This window comes from Chanos chanos, chromosome 12 (assembly GCF_902362185.1).
Source record: "Chanos chanos chromosome 12, fChaCha1.1, whole genome shotgun sequence".
Classification (NCBI taxonomy): domain Eukaryota; kingdom Metazoa; phylum Chordata; class Actinopteri; order Gonorynchiformes; family Chanidae; genus Chanos; species Chanos chanos.
Genome location: NC_044506.1, coordinates 1,409,537 through 1,425,000, shown reverse-complemented (window position 1 = coordinate 1,425,000; position 15,464 = coordinate 1,409,537). Strand labels below are relative to the sequence as shown.

Genomic DNA, 15,464 nt, shown 5'->3' with positions numbered 1-15,464 from the left:
ATTAGACTCAGTGACAGGTTCTGGTGGATCTGTTCTGGTGTGGGTTACATGTTCCCAGCATGGTTTAGCTTTAGGTCCAGTCAGCCCCTCAGAGGTTACTGTAAATGCTAATAAACACAAAGTCTCTCTGAGTGGTCCCCTCAACATCAGACACTAAAACACACGATTCATTTTTCATTTGATGGATAGACACATATTGGAATATTTGACGTGATTAAACAGACACATGTGGGTCATAAACACTTACATTGTTATTTTATAAACTCCATGCAACTATAAACTCTCCTGTCTAAAGACTGACCAAATACACTCTCGTCTTTACTGTTCTTTCTACTGGATACAGACATAGATTAGATACATTTGACTTTTAAAATCTAAGTGAACTGAATTTTAATATATGTGTGTGTGTGTGTTTGTGTATGTGTTTTGCATAGCTGTGCTGCCTCACTGCTCCACACACTTTAAGAGCTCCAGTGTTGATCAGTGAGTGTTCAGTCCTTTCAGAGACACTGACACACAGCACACAGCACAATGATCATGTCACTCATTCTACTGCTGGGAACACTGGGACTCCTCACTCAGGGTCAGACAAAATCACTTTCCTCATTTATTACAATCTCTTTTCCACTACAGTCATTCTACATATGAGTGTGTCTGAGTAAAGTTATGAGAGATTGTTATGAGAATGTTTCTGTCTTTAATGTGATCACAGTATTATGGTCTCTCACACTCTTGTCATTGTCTTTTTTCTTCCAGAATCATCAGGGGAAATAATTGTGACTCAGTCTCCACAATCAAAGTCTGTTCTCCCAGGAGAGACCGTCTCTATCAGCTGTACAGCCAGTGAGACTGTTTATGACTACCTCAACTGGTACCAGCAGAAACCTGGACAAACTCCTAAACTCCTGATTTATAGCGCAACTTCCCGTCAGTCTGGAGTTCCAGATCGTTTCAGTGGGAGTGGGTCTGGTACACAGTTCACACTGAAAATCACTGGAGTCCAGACTGAAGATGCAGGAGATTATTACTGTCAGCAGGGTTATAGCCGTCCATTCACACAGTCTTAGAGCGTCATACAAAAACCTCCCTCAGCTACAGAGTATCAAGGACTCATCTGAGAACAGTTACAGAGAAACAAAGACTGATTTGAGACCACCCAAAGAAGAAATAATACTGGTCTAAGTACAGCTACACAGCAACTAGAGCTGGAACAGGCTGGAATTTTTTAAAGATATTTTCTTATTCTTTGTTATGATTCACCCTCATCAGAAGACAGATCTTTTTGTGACCAAGAATCAAACCCAGGGTGCGGTGGCAAGATTCCTAACCACTAGACCACCAGGGATAAGCTAGTACATCTGCCTGAAGAGTGACTTGAACCGTAGATCCTCAGATTACAAATCTGATGCTCCACCAACTGAGCTACCCAGGGTGTTTCCCGCCTTTTGCCCTATGAGCGCTGGGATAGGCTCCAGCACCCCCCGCGACCCTAGTCAGGATAAGCAGCTTAGATAATGAGCGGATGAGTTAATGTAGTTTGACTGAAAAGTCAGTGTAGTGTGATTGTAGAATTAGTGTAGTGTGATTGTAGAGTTAGTGTAGTGTGATTGTAGAGTTAGTGTAGTGTGTTTGTAGAGTTAGTGTAGTGTGTTTGTAGAGTTAGTGTAGTGTGATTGTAGAGTTAGTGTAGTGTGATTGTAGAGTTAGTGTAATGTGATTGTAGAGTTAGTGTAGTGTGATTGTAGAGTTAGTGTAGTGTGTTTGTAGAGTTAGTGTAGTGTGTTTGTAGAGATAGTGTAGTGTGATTGTAGAGTTAGTGTAGTGTGATTGTAGAGTTAGTGTAGTGTGTTTGTAGAGTTAGTGTAGTGTGATTGTAGAGTTAGTGTAGTGTGTTTGTAGAGTTAGTGTAGCGTGTTTGTAGAGATAGTGTAGTGTGTTTGTAGAGTTAGTGTAGTGTGTGATTTCTCTCCTCCACAGAGTGTGTCATTGTGCTGTATCACATCCTCCTCCTCAGCACCTGCAGTAGGTCCCAGCTGCAGCAGTGCAGTCTCTGTGCAGTCTGACTGAGGGAGGTTTTTGTACGGCTCTATATCACTGTGTGAACACCCAGGTATATCCACTCCAATAGCCACCGGTTTGATGTGCACTCTGACAGTAATAATCTCCTGCATCCTCAGTCTGGACTCCTCTGATGGTCAGAGTGAAGTCAGTCTCAGATCCACTGCCACTGAAACGATCTGGAGTTCCTGACTCTAATCGATCTCCCCAGTAAATCAGGAGTTTAGGAGTTTCTCCAGATTTCAGTTGGTACCAGAATATGTCATATATTTTATCTCCATTTTCATCTGGTACAATGTTGGTTTTACAGTTGATGGTCACTGTTTGTCCTGGAAGAGCAGATTTCACTACAGGAGTCTGAGTCACTGTCACCTGTCCTCTGGACTCTGAAATAAGAAAAAGGTGGGAAAAAAAATTGCCAGTGAGCCATTCAAGCCAAAGTGTTTACTGATGAGAATTCCCTGTGGAAACAGTTTTACTTAAATGATGTAAACATGTGACTAAAATATGTTGATTTGTCTCTCACCTTTAAAACAGCAGCAGGTCAGTGTCCAGATGAAGATGGTGATGAAAGTCATGGTGTCTGTGTGTTGAGTTAGTGGGGCAGACAGCTCTCAGTCATCAAGTATTAAACTCACAGGGCTATAAACACTCCCAGAGCACTGAAGCATGTGCTGCCAATGCAAAGTCTCCTCTCTCTATGAAAATGATTTTCCTGAGTAATGTTGCAACAATAACCTGAGTGTGATAAATGAGAATCAAAACTCTCTCTAAACAGTAGGTTAGGTAAGCATCTCTCATACAAACTCATCCATACAGTAAGTTTAAAACAGCCAGAATTTTATGGTGCTTTGCTGGAATATCTCTTCTATTGTGTAACAGAGGAAAACTGAGACAGACAGACATTGATCCACATGGTTGAGAACAAAATCATGACCATAAATTCAGAGTTCAGTGATCACTTCAGAGCTCCCCAGAGGTCAAAGGTGATATGAATCTATGTTCTCCATGCTGGAACCGATCTCAGGTCTGGATTAAGAGTGATCTTTCTCTAACCGTCCCACTTTGTTTTTGTGCGACAGTTTTCTCTGTCTCACTGTATCTCAGTAGTACTGTTATGTCTAACTGTCTCACTGTGTGTCAGTACAACAGCTTTGTCTAAGTATCTCACTGTGTCTCTTATTACAGCTTTGTCTGTCTCACTGTGTCTCTTATTATAGCTTTGTCTAACTGTCTCACTGTGTCTCTTATTACAGCTTTGTCTAACTGTCTCACTGTGTCTCTTATTATAGCTTTGTCTAACTGTCTCACTGTGTTTCTTATTACAGCTTTGTCTAACTGTCTCACTGTGTCTCTCTGTCTCTGTACTACAGCTTTGTCTAACTGTGCCTCTCTGTCTCTGTACAACAGCTTTCTCTAACTGTCTCACTGTTTCTCTTATTATAGTTTTATCTAACTGTCTCACTGTGTCTCTGTGTGACAGTTTGTGTCACTCCGGTGTGACAGAGGTTTTTGTGTGACCGTTTCATTACAGTCAAACACTGTGGTAAACTTTTGGTGGAGGGACCAAACTCATCCTGAACAGTAAGTGTTTTTCATGTAGTCTCTCAATAAAACAGCCTAGATTTGGTTTCATAAACTACTCTAAATCTCAGACGGGACTTGTATGATAAAATTACTGTTTATAATACAGTCATAGACATATGTACATATATTTACATGCTGTTGAGCATATGAGTGAAATAATGTGCTATATTTTCAATGAGAAAATGTTAATGATTCATCAGTGTTTTTAAGTGATTATTATACCTCTTAAAGAGCTGACGGGTGAGTGGTGGACATGCAGAATTCATAAGAAAACTTGGGTCTCAGCTCACTGATGTGGTTCATTTTACTGAAAATGACACACGTCATAAAAGAAACATCAAGTAAACTGCATTTCCCAATGAATAACAGACAACAATGCTGGCTGTCAATAGCCTGTGATTGGCTACACGCCAGCCACGTGCAGTTGTGATGTCACAAACACACGAAATTCAGAAAGGGCAGCATAAAAGGCTTGTTTTCTTCACATAGAGTTTCCATAGCACAATCATCTCAGTAAATTCAAAAGTGCAAGGAAAATCGTGATTTCCCTTCTATGGCACTGTTCTGTCCTTGCCGGATGTAAGATTAACTGAAGGTATCCAGCTAGACAGACAGCGAACATGCGAGGATGGATTCAAACTTTGTCTTTATTGTAAAACTGAAACAAACAGAAAATGACACAATCAGTTTCTTTCTTGGTATCAGACAACGCAGACAAGTTATATTGTCACAGCGAAACAAAATATATCTTATGCCTGACAGCACTGCCCACCATCTACCATATAAACAGTAGCACAATTGCTAACATCATTAGCCTAGTAAAACAACTTTTGTAGCCTTCAAAACCCACCATACAAACCAGCAACTTGTTGTATTCACACCCTAAACATTTCAAAACATAAAATGTCAAACTCTCCACACAGGATGACTACTTACAAGCATATGTGGGCCAAAACTCCACCGAGTGAAGAAATCGACTGTACCTCACAGACAAGTGGTTTGCTACTAAATTGAAGTCACATGACCACGAGCTTAACGTACATAACTGCAGCCATAAGAGGGCGCCAAACCCATTATTTACATCAAATTAAAGCGTTACCAACACAGGCACCTTTAATGCACTACAGGCTGTGCCAACTACCTCAGGGGGAACAAACTGTAACTTGCACCACTGTCTGTTCCAAATAAATAAAAGAAACCTAGCCTCATGCTTTTTTGTGTTTGTTTTTGCTTTTTTCCCCATTGTACCAAACTCGTACCAAACCGTGATGTCCAAGCCGTGGTGTGAACCAAACCGTGACTTCTGTGTGCCGTTACACCCCTAGCCAATAGAGGTTGGATATCGAGGATTCACTGCCCATTCACTGGTCAGAGCCCTCAGCACATTGAGCATTGGGCAGTGGAGGATAAAAGAAGAGAACGGCCATTCGCGAGACCACCAGCATGGCAGAAAGGGCCTCTACATGGCTACGACTGAAGAGAGAACAACACTGGGTGTGAAGTAGCCAGTAGTCGCCAGCTGGACACAAACAGGGGTCTGATCAACCATTACTGGGTGGCCTGGAGTACGATGCTGAAAGACCCGAAACTGCCGATGATCCCAGGAAAAACACTGATGATGTGTCCAGCAGCATCAGAAGATGTACTTCACTCAAAGAGTCCCATTCAGTTTGACTGTGGTCTTCATGGAGAGTTTGTGAGAGTTTGTTTAGTGTTGATGAATAAATGGTTATTCATACTTATAAAGACAATTCACATCCACACACAGTCCTCTATATGAAACTGGTATGTAGTTTGTATGAGTGTGATCCAGGGCTTGTCTTTGGAAAGACAGAGTTGTAAGAAGTCCAGAGAGAAGAGTGTCCTTCACTAGTGTAGTAACCCAGCAGCACTTTACTGGAGCTCTCCCTTCCTCACACTGATCAGAGGCCTGAGGAGCTCCAGTCATGATCAGTCTCTCCACATCTTCTAGAAGAAACTATCTACACATTTAACATTCTGTCTATAACTCTACACATATGATAGTGTAACTCTACACATTTAATGCCAATAAATCAACATGTTTCAACATTGTCTCTATAACTCTGCATATTTAAAATTCTATATATAATTCTATGGGTAACAGTGGATCTGTACATCTACACATTAAGCACTCTGTGTCTTTGTACATTTAACGCAGTGTGTCTTTAACTCTACATAATTAACAACGTATAACCACACATTTAACATACTGTCTTCAACTCTAAATACGGAACACCCTCTATATAACTCTGTAACTTTAATACTCTATATATTTACAATGCCCACATATTTAAAACATTCTTTCTATAGCTCCAAATACTTAACAAATTCTCAGTAACTTCTCAAATTTAAATAGTCTACGTCTACACCATTAAAAAAAAACATTCCCACTATGAAGTAAAAAGCTGAAGTGGATGACCTGTGGGAAACAGGAGGAGAAAGTATAAACACTTGTATAGAAGCACTGAAAATAATCTGTCTTTTGATGAGGGTGAATCATAACAAAGAAAAAGAATATTTCTTTAAACATTCCAGCCTGTTCCAGCTGTAGTTCCTCTGTGGATATTCTCAAATCAGTATTATTTCCTCTGTAGCTGTTTTCAGATCAGTAGTTGCTCCTCTGTAACTGTTCTCAGGTCAGTCTTTGTTCCTCTGTAGCTGAGGAAGGTTTTTGTATGATGCTCTAACACTGTGTGAATGGAGTGCTATAACCCTGCTGACAGTAATAATCTCCTGCATCTTCAGTCTGGACTCCAGTGATTTTCAGTGTAAACTGTGTACCAGACCCACTCCCACTGAAACGATCTGGAACTCCTGACTCACGGTTAGATGCGCTATAAATCAGGAGTTTAGGAGCTTGTCCAGGTTTCTGCTGATACCAGTTGAGACTGCTATAAACAGTCTGACTGGCTGTACAGCTGATAGAGACGGTCTCTCCTGGGACAACAGACTTTGATTGTGGAGACTGAGTCACAATTATTTCCCCTGATGATTCTGGAAGAAAAAAGACAATGTCAAGAGTGTGAGAGACCATAATACTGTGATCACATTAAAGACAGAAACATTCTCATAACAATCTCTCATAACTTTACTCAGACACACTCATATGTAGAATGATTGTAGTGGAAAAGAGATTGTAAGAAATGAGGAAAGTGATTTTGTCTGACCCTGAGTGAGGAGTCCCAGTGTTCCCAGCAGTAGAATGAGTGACATGATCATTGTGCTGTGTGTCAGTGTCTCTGAAAGGACTGAACACTCACTGATCAACACTGGAGCTCTAAAAGTGTGTGGAGCAGTGAGGCAGTACAGCTATGCAAAACACACACACACACACACACATACACACAGACACACACACACACACACACAACACACACACACACAGACACATGCCTGTATTTAACCAGAGCAACAATTTAACAATGTAAGTGTTTATTACTGGGCCAAACCCACATGTGTGTGTTTAATCAGGACAAATATTCACCAGAACCTGTCACTGAGTCTAATGAAACCACACAGCTTCCTTTGTTCATGTCATTTCAGTACACAGCACACGTTCAGTTGGATATTAAAACTCATTTTGCTAGGATATTAAAAGTCAAATGCATCTTGTCTATGTGTGTATCTAGTAGAAAGTACATGACATATGAGAATGTTTTTTGGTTAGTCTTTAGACAGGACTGAGGTTGTAGTTGTATGGAGTTTATAGAATACCAGCTAATAGAATGATTAAAGAATACAGGATGACTCTTTGAAAAGTAAAATGTTCTTTTACCTTCATGAAACAACTTTTTAGATGGAAATATAGAATCACTGTTTATGTAATTAGAGCATGTGTAGGGTGTTTGTAGAGTTGTGTGTTTAAAACAGTGATATTCATGTTTGTGTAAATATTGAGGTGGGTCACATCAGCCTGTGTTCACACCAGCATTAACACAGTGATGAGTCACCTCAGCCTGTGTTCACACCATCATTAACCCAGTGATGAGTCACCTCAGCCTGTGTTCACACCAGCATTAACCCAGTGATGAGTCACCTCAGCCTGTGTTCACACCAGCATTAACCCAGTGATGAGTCACCTCAGTCTGTGTTCACACCAGCATTAAACCTTGGGTTTAACATGATCACTAATTCCATTTAACACTGAGTTAAAGACATTCCACAAACAAACTCATGACCAGTTGTTTCATTTGTAGATACAGGTTTTGTGACATTCACCTCTACATGAACAAACTCATTTTTATGTTGTGTAATTCTCACAGCAACAAATACAATAAAACTACACTGGAAATTAAATCAATACATAACATTCATCTAAAAATATTAGACAAAGATTTCCATGTTCCACCAGATAATACAACATATTTTTGAATAATGATGTCATCAGCACTATTCCTCTCTGGTCTTCCATTAAACAGTCCACACAGTTTCCACACTAACAAATCAGACCAACTCTCCACACTCACAAACTGTACCTGTGATTTTCTCCGATCTGGAAACTTCACACAAGCTTTTCTTCCATTTTATGATGGTTGATAAGGAACAAATAACTACTGCTACTAGGAAATCCACAGGAACCCAGGCCTCAACAAAAGACTGGAAGATGTCAGTGGATCTGAGAACACAGGTGAAGTTCCCCCAGCACACTACCACCACCACCCTACGTCCAGATGTGGTTCTCTGGTCAGACTCCACCAAGCAGGTCATCCTACTGGAGCTGACAGTACAGTGGGAGGAAAACCTGGATGAGGCCTATGAGAGAAAACTGGCCAAGCATGAAGACTTTATCAGCCAGTGCAGAGAGTCGGGATGGAAGGGGATGTGTCTGCTGATATTAGGGGTGTAACGGTACGTGTATTTGTCCTGAAACGTCATGGTAAGGACGTTACGGTTCGGTGCATGCAGTCACACAGAGAATCCGCGTTAGCCTATGTGCGACGACTGATGAACGTAACGCGGAACCACATTTCACAAGAGCGAGTCTCTCATTTCACTCTCTCACAGTTGGTTTGTTCTCCTCTCTCTAACAGTTGGGATCCGATTGTGCTGCAAACGTATGACGATACAAGTTTTCAAGGATCTCATGTTCTTGTTTAGTGGTACATTGTAGTAAGAAATAGACCGCATTTCCCAATGAATAACAGACAGCAACGCTGGCTGTCAAGAGCCTGTGATTGGCTACACGCCACTGTGGGCAGCCACGTGCAGTTGTGATGTCACAAACACACGAAATTCAGAAAGGGCAGCAGAAAGGCTTGTTTTCTTCACATAGATCGTATGGCTGTAGGAGAAGATGTTTTCATACTTTGACAAAGTTTCCATAGCACAATCATCTCAGTAAATTCAAAAGGGCGAAGGAAAATTGTGATTTCCATTCTATGGCACATTTCATGCACTACAGACTGTACCAACTACCTCAGGGGGAACAAACTGTAACTTGCACCACTGTCTGTTCAAAATAAATAAAAGAAACCTAGCCTCATGCTTTTTTTTTGTTTTTGCTTTTTTCCCCATTGTACCAAACTCGTACCAAACCATGATGTCCAAGCCGTGGTGTGAACCGAATCGTGACTTCTGTGTGCCGTTACACCCCTGGTCAATAGAGGTTGGATATCGAGGATTCACTGCCCATTCACTGGTCAGAGCCCTCAGCACATTGAGCATTGGAGTATAAAGAAGAGAACGGCCATTCGTGAGACCACCAGCAGGGCAGAAAGAGCCTCTACATGGCTACGACTGAAGAGAGAACAACACTAGGTGTGAAGTAGCTAGTAGTCGCCAGCTGGACACAAACAGGGGTCTGATCAACCATTACTGGGTGGCCTGGGGGACGGATTACGATGCTGAAACTAACCCGGAACTGCCGATGATCCCAGGAAAAACACTGATGATGTGTCCAGCAGCATCAGAAGATGTACTTCACTCAAAGAGTCCCATTCAGTTTGACTGTGGTCTTCATGGAGAGTTTGTGAGAGTGTGTTTAGTGTTGATGAATAAATGGTTATTTATACTTATAAAGACAACCCTCATCCACATACAGTCTTCTATATGAAGCTGGTATGTAGTTTGTATGAGTGTGATCCAGGGCTTGTCTTTGGAAAGACAGAGTTGAAAGAAGTCCAGAGAGAAGAGTGTCCTTCACTAGTGTATTAACCCAGCAGCACTTTACTGGAGCTCTCCCTTCCTCACACTGATCAGAGGCCTGAGGAGCTCCAGTCATGATCAGTCTCTCCACACCTTCTAGAAGAAACACACGCACGCACACTCACACACACACACACACACACACACACACACACACACACACACACACACACACACAACTGATCAGTAGTGCAGGAGACTGGTAACACTGAGGAGAGCTGATTATATGACTCTGACTAGAGTCAATCAGAGAGTCTGCAGAACCATTTAGAATCAGTTCTACCCAATTATCACTCTGTTCATCACTTGATGTATTTAACTCTAGACGTTTAACACTCCATCTATAACTCTGCATATGTAGCACACACATGTTACAGTCGATTTATAATTCACCATGTTCTACTCTGTCTATAAGTATTCAAAATTAAATTTCTGAATTATAAGCAGAATGCTAACACTAAAACTCAACACATAAACTTGTCTGAAACTTGTCAGCACTTCCTCATGAACTCTGTGTTTTGTCTCCCCCTGTCTGCCAGTGTTGACACTTGTGGGTTTGTTTTGGTTTTCTTTACCATGTGCAGTTTGTTTATTTTTGTCATGTGCTCCTGACTCCGCCCCTCAGTTAATGCCCATTACCTTACCCACCTGGGGGGTATTTCAGAAAGCGGGTTTAGTGAAAACTCTGAGTTTGTTAACCCTGAGATGAAGGAAACTCTGGGTTTTCCGTTCCAGAAAGCGAGGTAACTCAAACTCTGGCTCAGTTACCGTGGAAATTGACTCTGTGAACCTAACCTGCTTCAACAAACCCTGAGTTTCTCCCTAACTCCTCCCTCCGGCTGAACCTGAAGCAGCTGTCAAACATGGCGTCTCCTTTCGTCGCTAAGCCGATCGGTGAAACCAAATTAATTCGCATAGCCTTATGTCGGGAGAGGACTTTGAGACCCCGATTAGATGTATTATCATTCCCTGATGACTACGCAATCGAGTGTTACCATTTTTCGTGTTCGTGTTCATGACATTCTGCTGCGACCTCAGATCAGTCGTTAGTTTTTATGTTGCAGCGTTTCCCAGTGTCATGGGCTGCATCGATGGTACACAGATCCCTATCACTGCTCCTTCAGTTAATGAAGTTGACTATGTGAATAGGAAGTCTTTCCACAGCATTAATGTGCAGGTACACTGACTATTGTCTTACAATAACAAAGCCTGTACATCACAATATACTGCAACTAATATTTCTCATTCTCTGCACTGTCAAAATCATATGTGATGCAGCTCGCTTGATCATAAATGTTGAAGCCAGTGGCCCAGCTCTGTGCATGATATACGAATGTATCATTAGTGTACCCTGAGCAACAGATTTCCACATGGTAAGTAAAGCTTTGCACAAATATCATTCCCTTGTCTCCCTCTTTTAACACCCTTAAAATGTATCCACTGTATAATTACAGGAGAGTTTGATGGATACCTGCTTGGTGACAGAGAGTACCCATGCCAGCCCTCTATGTTGAGCCCTTACCCTGACCCTGAGCTGGGCCCCCAACAACGTTCCAGTGTGGCCCACTGCAGGACTAGAGCCTGGGTTGAGATGACAATAGGCATGCTCAAAGCTTGGCTCCAGCGTCTGCGTAAACTCAGGGTAACCCCAGAGACGGCGTGTGACACTGTTTTGCCATGTGTTGTTCTCCATAATATTGCCACAATTAGAGAAGAGCAGCACCCTGCCGCACAAATGAACGATCCTGAGGAAGACAGTCCCATCTACCCTGCAGATGTCCTGGATGGAGGAGCCGTCTGAAAGAATTTGCCAAAAACATTTCACAGATTAAGATACCACCACCCCCAGCAGTCAAATAAAGAAAAATCAGTCACATTTTATTTGGTCTTCTTTATTTTCTACAAATGCAAATATTGCTATATTTAGATTGTTCCAACAATTAACAATTCACCTGTGACCATGCACCCACCTCTAACTGGTGTTCCAGTAATTGAATTTCAAGATAGGCCATTTAATCTGCCACTGCAAGTGCATCATTTCTCAGTCAGTTTTAGCCATTTTCCTCAGGAGATGTATTTTATACAACTCCTTAATTCATAACTGAGAAAACATAAGGATGGTATTAAATTCTACAGATCTACATGCAGAATTAACCTGGCATTTATTGAACATCTCACTGTGTCAGTCTGTCCTGTGGAGGTTGATGGACTCTCCTCCTGGTAATGCCCAGTCATGCTCTGTTAAAAAGGATAAGAACGTGTCATCCCTTCAATGTGCATTTTAAACTCAAAATTCCACACAAGAATTTAAAAACATTTTAATAGGGAGCGAAATATCAGTAGCTACCATACATAATATTAATGTAAACCACAGTAGGCCTTTCTGAATCCCTCTGTGGCAGCAGACAATGTGTCTTCATCATCATCATGTGATGAAGAAGAGCTTTCTGTTTCAGTATACTTTAAACTACTATAATTGGCAAAATCTCTGGGAGTACTTACAGCCCAAATGTTAATCTGCTAAGCAGGATATTAGGCGAGAGGACATTTGTGTGTCTTAAAACAGCGTTCTGTTGGGGGTTAAAGCTACTCCAAGTTGAAATAGCCACTGAATGACATTTACTTTGTTTAATATGTCAAATATGATTAAAACCAAAATGAGGTACAATCATGAGTCTATAGGCCTAAGCAAAATGTCTTACCTGTTTGAACTATGTTTCTATATTTCATTTTCAGCGGCTGCCAAGTGCACTTTGTGCCCATGGGATTGCTCCTAAAAGAAAACAGAATTTTATTCAAGTACGTTCCACCACTTCCACCTGTAATATTAAAAGAAAGTGTGCTTACATGTTAAATGAATAGACTTCTGCATTCAAACTGACGCATTGACTCGGGCAGCAGTTCTCTCACACGCCAATTATCTCGCCTTTGCCGATGCAGTTGTGTTGCCCCCCCCCCCCCTTTTTTGGAAAATGTGCTCATACTCGCCATAAACACGTATCAGAATTTCTAACTGCATCAGGGTGAAGTAAAACGACTTTTGTTTTCGCCAGTTGCCATGGTGAATCATAGTATCGGAGCTCCATTGATGATGGCTTTTTATAATTGTCATGCACGCGCTTAACTCGGAGTTAACAGACTCAGAGTTGATCGAACCAACTCAGATCAGCTTTTCTGGAACCGAAAACTCAGAGTTTCCCATCTCAGGGTTCATCAACTCAGACTTCAGGATTAAACTCAGAGTTTGTTAAACCCTCTTTCTGAAATACCCCCCTGCTCTCTGTCTGCCCTTTGGATTGTCTGCCTTCTCCTTATTGAACCCTGGTAATGAACTCTGCCTGCTGTTGGATTTTGACCTTTTGCCTTCTGTGTTTTAGTGTTTTGTAATAAACCACCGTTTACGGTGAAAACTGTCTGGATCTGGAGTCCCTGCCTGTGTCCTGACAAAACTGTTCAACACTGCACATTCAAAACTCTATACATAATTCTACAAATAACATTCAATCTGTAATTAACAAAATATGTTTTTAACTCAACATCTGTAACACTCTATAAAAGTTTACGTCTTGAATCATTTAACACTTTTCATTTAAAACACATATTAAAGAAATATGTCTATGGCTCTAACTAGTTAACAAATTCTCTATAACCTTAAAATTGTAAATACTGTATATCTAAGTATTTTGTACAGTAGTACTAATTAGAAATAAAAAAAAAACCTTTCACACTATGAAGTAGAAAGCTGAAGTGGATGACCTGTGGGAAACAGGAGGAGAAAGTATAAACACTTGTATAGAAGCACTGAAAATAATCTGTCTTTTGATGAGGGTGAATCATAACAAAGAAAAAGAACATTTCTTTCAAAATTCCAGCCTGTTCCAGCTGTAGCTCCTCTGTGACTGTTCTCAGGTCAGTCTTTGTTCCTCTGTAGCTGAGGAAGGTTTTTGTATGACGCTCTAACACTGTGTGAATGGAGTGTCATAACCCTGCTGACAGTAATAATCTCCTGCATCTTCAGTCTGGACTCCAGTGATTTTCAGTGTGTACTGTGTACTAGACCCACTCCCACTGAAATGATCTGGAACTCCAGACTGACGGTCGGCTGCAAGAGAAATCAGGAGTTTAGGAGCTTGTCCAGGTTTCTGCTGGTACCAGTTGAGGAAGCTGGAAACATCCTCACTGGCTGTACAGCTGATAGAGACGGTCTCTCCTGGGACAACAGACTTTGATTGTGGAGACTGAGTCAGAATTATTTCCCCGGATGATTCTGGAAGAAAAAAGACAATGACAAGAGTGTGAGAGACCATAATACTGTGATCACATTGAAGACAGAAACATTCTCATAACAATCTCTCATAACTTTACTCAGACACACTCATATGTAGAATGATTGTAGTGGAAAAGAGATTGTAAGAAATGAGGAAAGTGATTTTGTCTGACCCTGAGTGAGGAGTCCCAGTGTTCCCAGCAGTAGAATGAGTGACATGATCATTGTGCTGTGTGTCAGTGTCTCTGAAAGGACTGAACACTCACTGATCAACACTGGAGCTCTTAAAGTGTGTGGAGCAGTGAGGCATCACAGCTATGCAAAACACACACACACACAGACACACACACACACACACACACACACACTCACACATACACACACACACACACAAATGCAAAACTTTGTTAATCACTCATTATTAAGAATGTGTGTGTTCTTGACCAGAGAAGAAACGTCTTATGTGCGCCTATGATCATGTTAAAGCCAGGGAGTCAAACGAATCATGTACAAAACACACACACCCACACACACAAACACACATACTGTGTGTGCTTTACTGTTTGATGATGAAGTTTTGTGGTATTTATTATGATTTCTACACTGAATGTCATTTATTTGAACAAGATTTATTTTTATTTTTTTAGAGTTTTTTGGTTATATTTGTATATATTTCATATTATATATATATATATATATATATATATATATATATATATATATATATATATTTGTTCCCATCATGCATTTTGTACATGTCACTTCCAGTGTGTCGTTCACATGAGAGGACTGAACAATTTTCTCCTCGCAAGGTTTAAAATGTCTGCTCCGTAATTAAAGTGTAAAAATATCAAGATACAAATCCCTCTCTTACTTCACAAGCAGGCAAAAGTGGTATGGAGATTTATTTTCTATCTAATTATGATTTAATTTCAGGTGTGTGTTTCTGTGTAAGTGAGTATAATCAATGGTTTTGTCATATTCATCCCTTTTCATTTAGTTCTACGCTGTTGATGTTGGTGTTGGTGTTGATGTTGATGGTGTTGGTGTTGTATGTTCGTCCAAGCATTAAACATCTGTAAGAAAGGAACCTGAGCCTTCGTGCTGTGACTAAGGACATATAGAACATCAGCTAATAGAATGAATAAAATGATTCACTTTCATAAAACAACTTTTTAGATGGAAGTCTAGAATCACTGTCAATGTAATTAGAGTATGTGTAGTGTGAGTATAGAGTTAGTGTAGTGTGATTGTAGAGTTAGTGTAGTGTGATTGTAGAGTCAGTGTACTGTGTTTGTAGAGTTAGTGTAGTGTGCGATTTCTCTCCTCCACACAGTGTATCATTGTGGTCCTGTTTACACCTTGGATTAGATCCGATTTTGAAGAT

At 40.7% G+C, this 15,464-nt stretch overlaps 4 gene segments (V, D, J or C); 1 reads left to right on the top strand and 3 right to left on the bottom strand.

The window, feature by feature from the left end:
• Positions 1-2,648, bottom strand: part of LOC115825421 (Ig kappa chain V-III region PC 6308-like) — a 3,990-nt gene extending 1,342 nt beyond the window's left edge. The window contains 2 exon segments of the V gene segment in view: positions 2,127-2,444; positions 2,585-2,648. Of these exon segments, the coding sequence occupies positions 2,127-2,444; positions 2,585-2,636 (370 nt within the window).
• Positions 532-1,067, top strand: LOC115825326 (immunoglobulin kappa variable 1-39-like). The segment is given in 2 exon segments: positions 532-583; positions 757-1,067. Coding segments are annotated over 2 exon segments (363 nt in total).
• A 3,701-nt stretch (positions 2,649-6,349) lies between the features above and the next one.
• On the bottom strand, positions 6,350-6,885 carry LOC115825320 (immunoglobulin kappa variable 2D-28-like). The segment is given in 2 exon segments: positions 6,350-6,660; positions 6,834-6,885. Coding segments are annotated over 2 exon segments (363 nt in total).
• A 6,881-nt stretch (positions 6,886-13,766) lies between these two features.
• On the bottom strand, positions 13,767-14,302 carry LOC115824976 (immunoglobulin kappa variable 1-39-like). The segment is given in 2 exon segments: positions 13,767-14,077; positions 14,251-14,302. Coding segments are annotated over 2 exon segments (363 nt in total).
• Between the last annotated feature and the right edge of the window lie 1,162 nt (positions 14,303-15,464).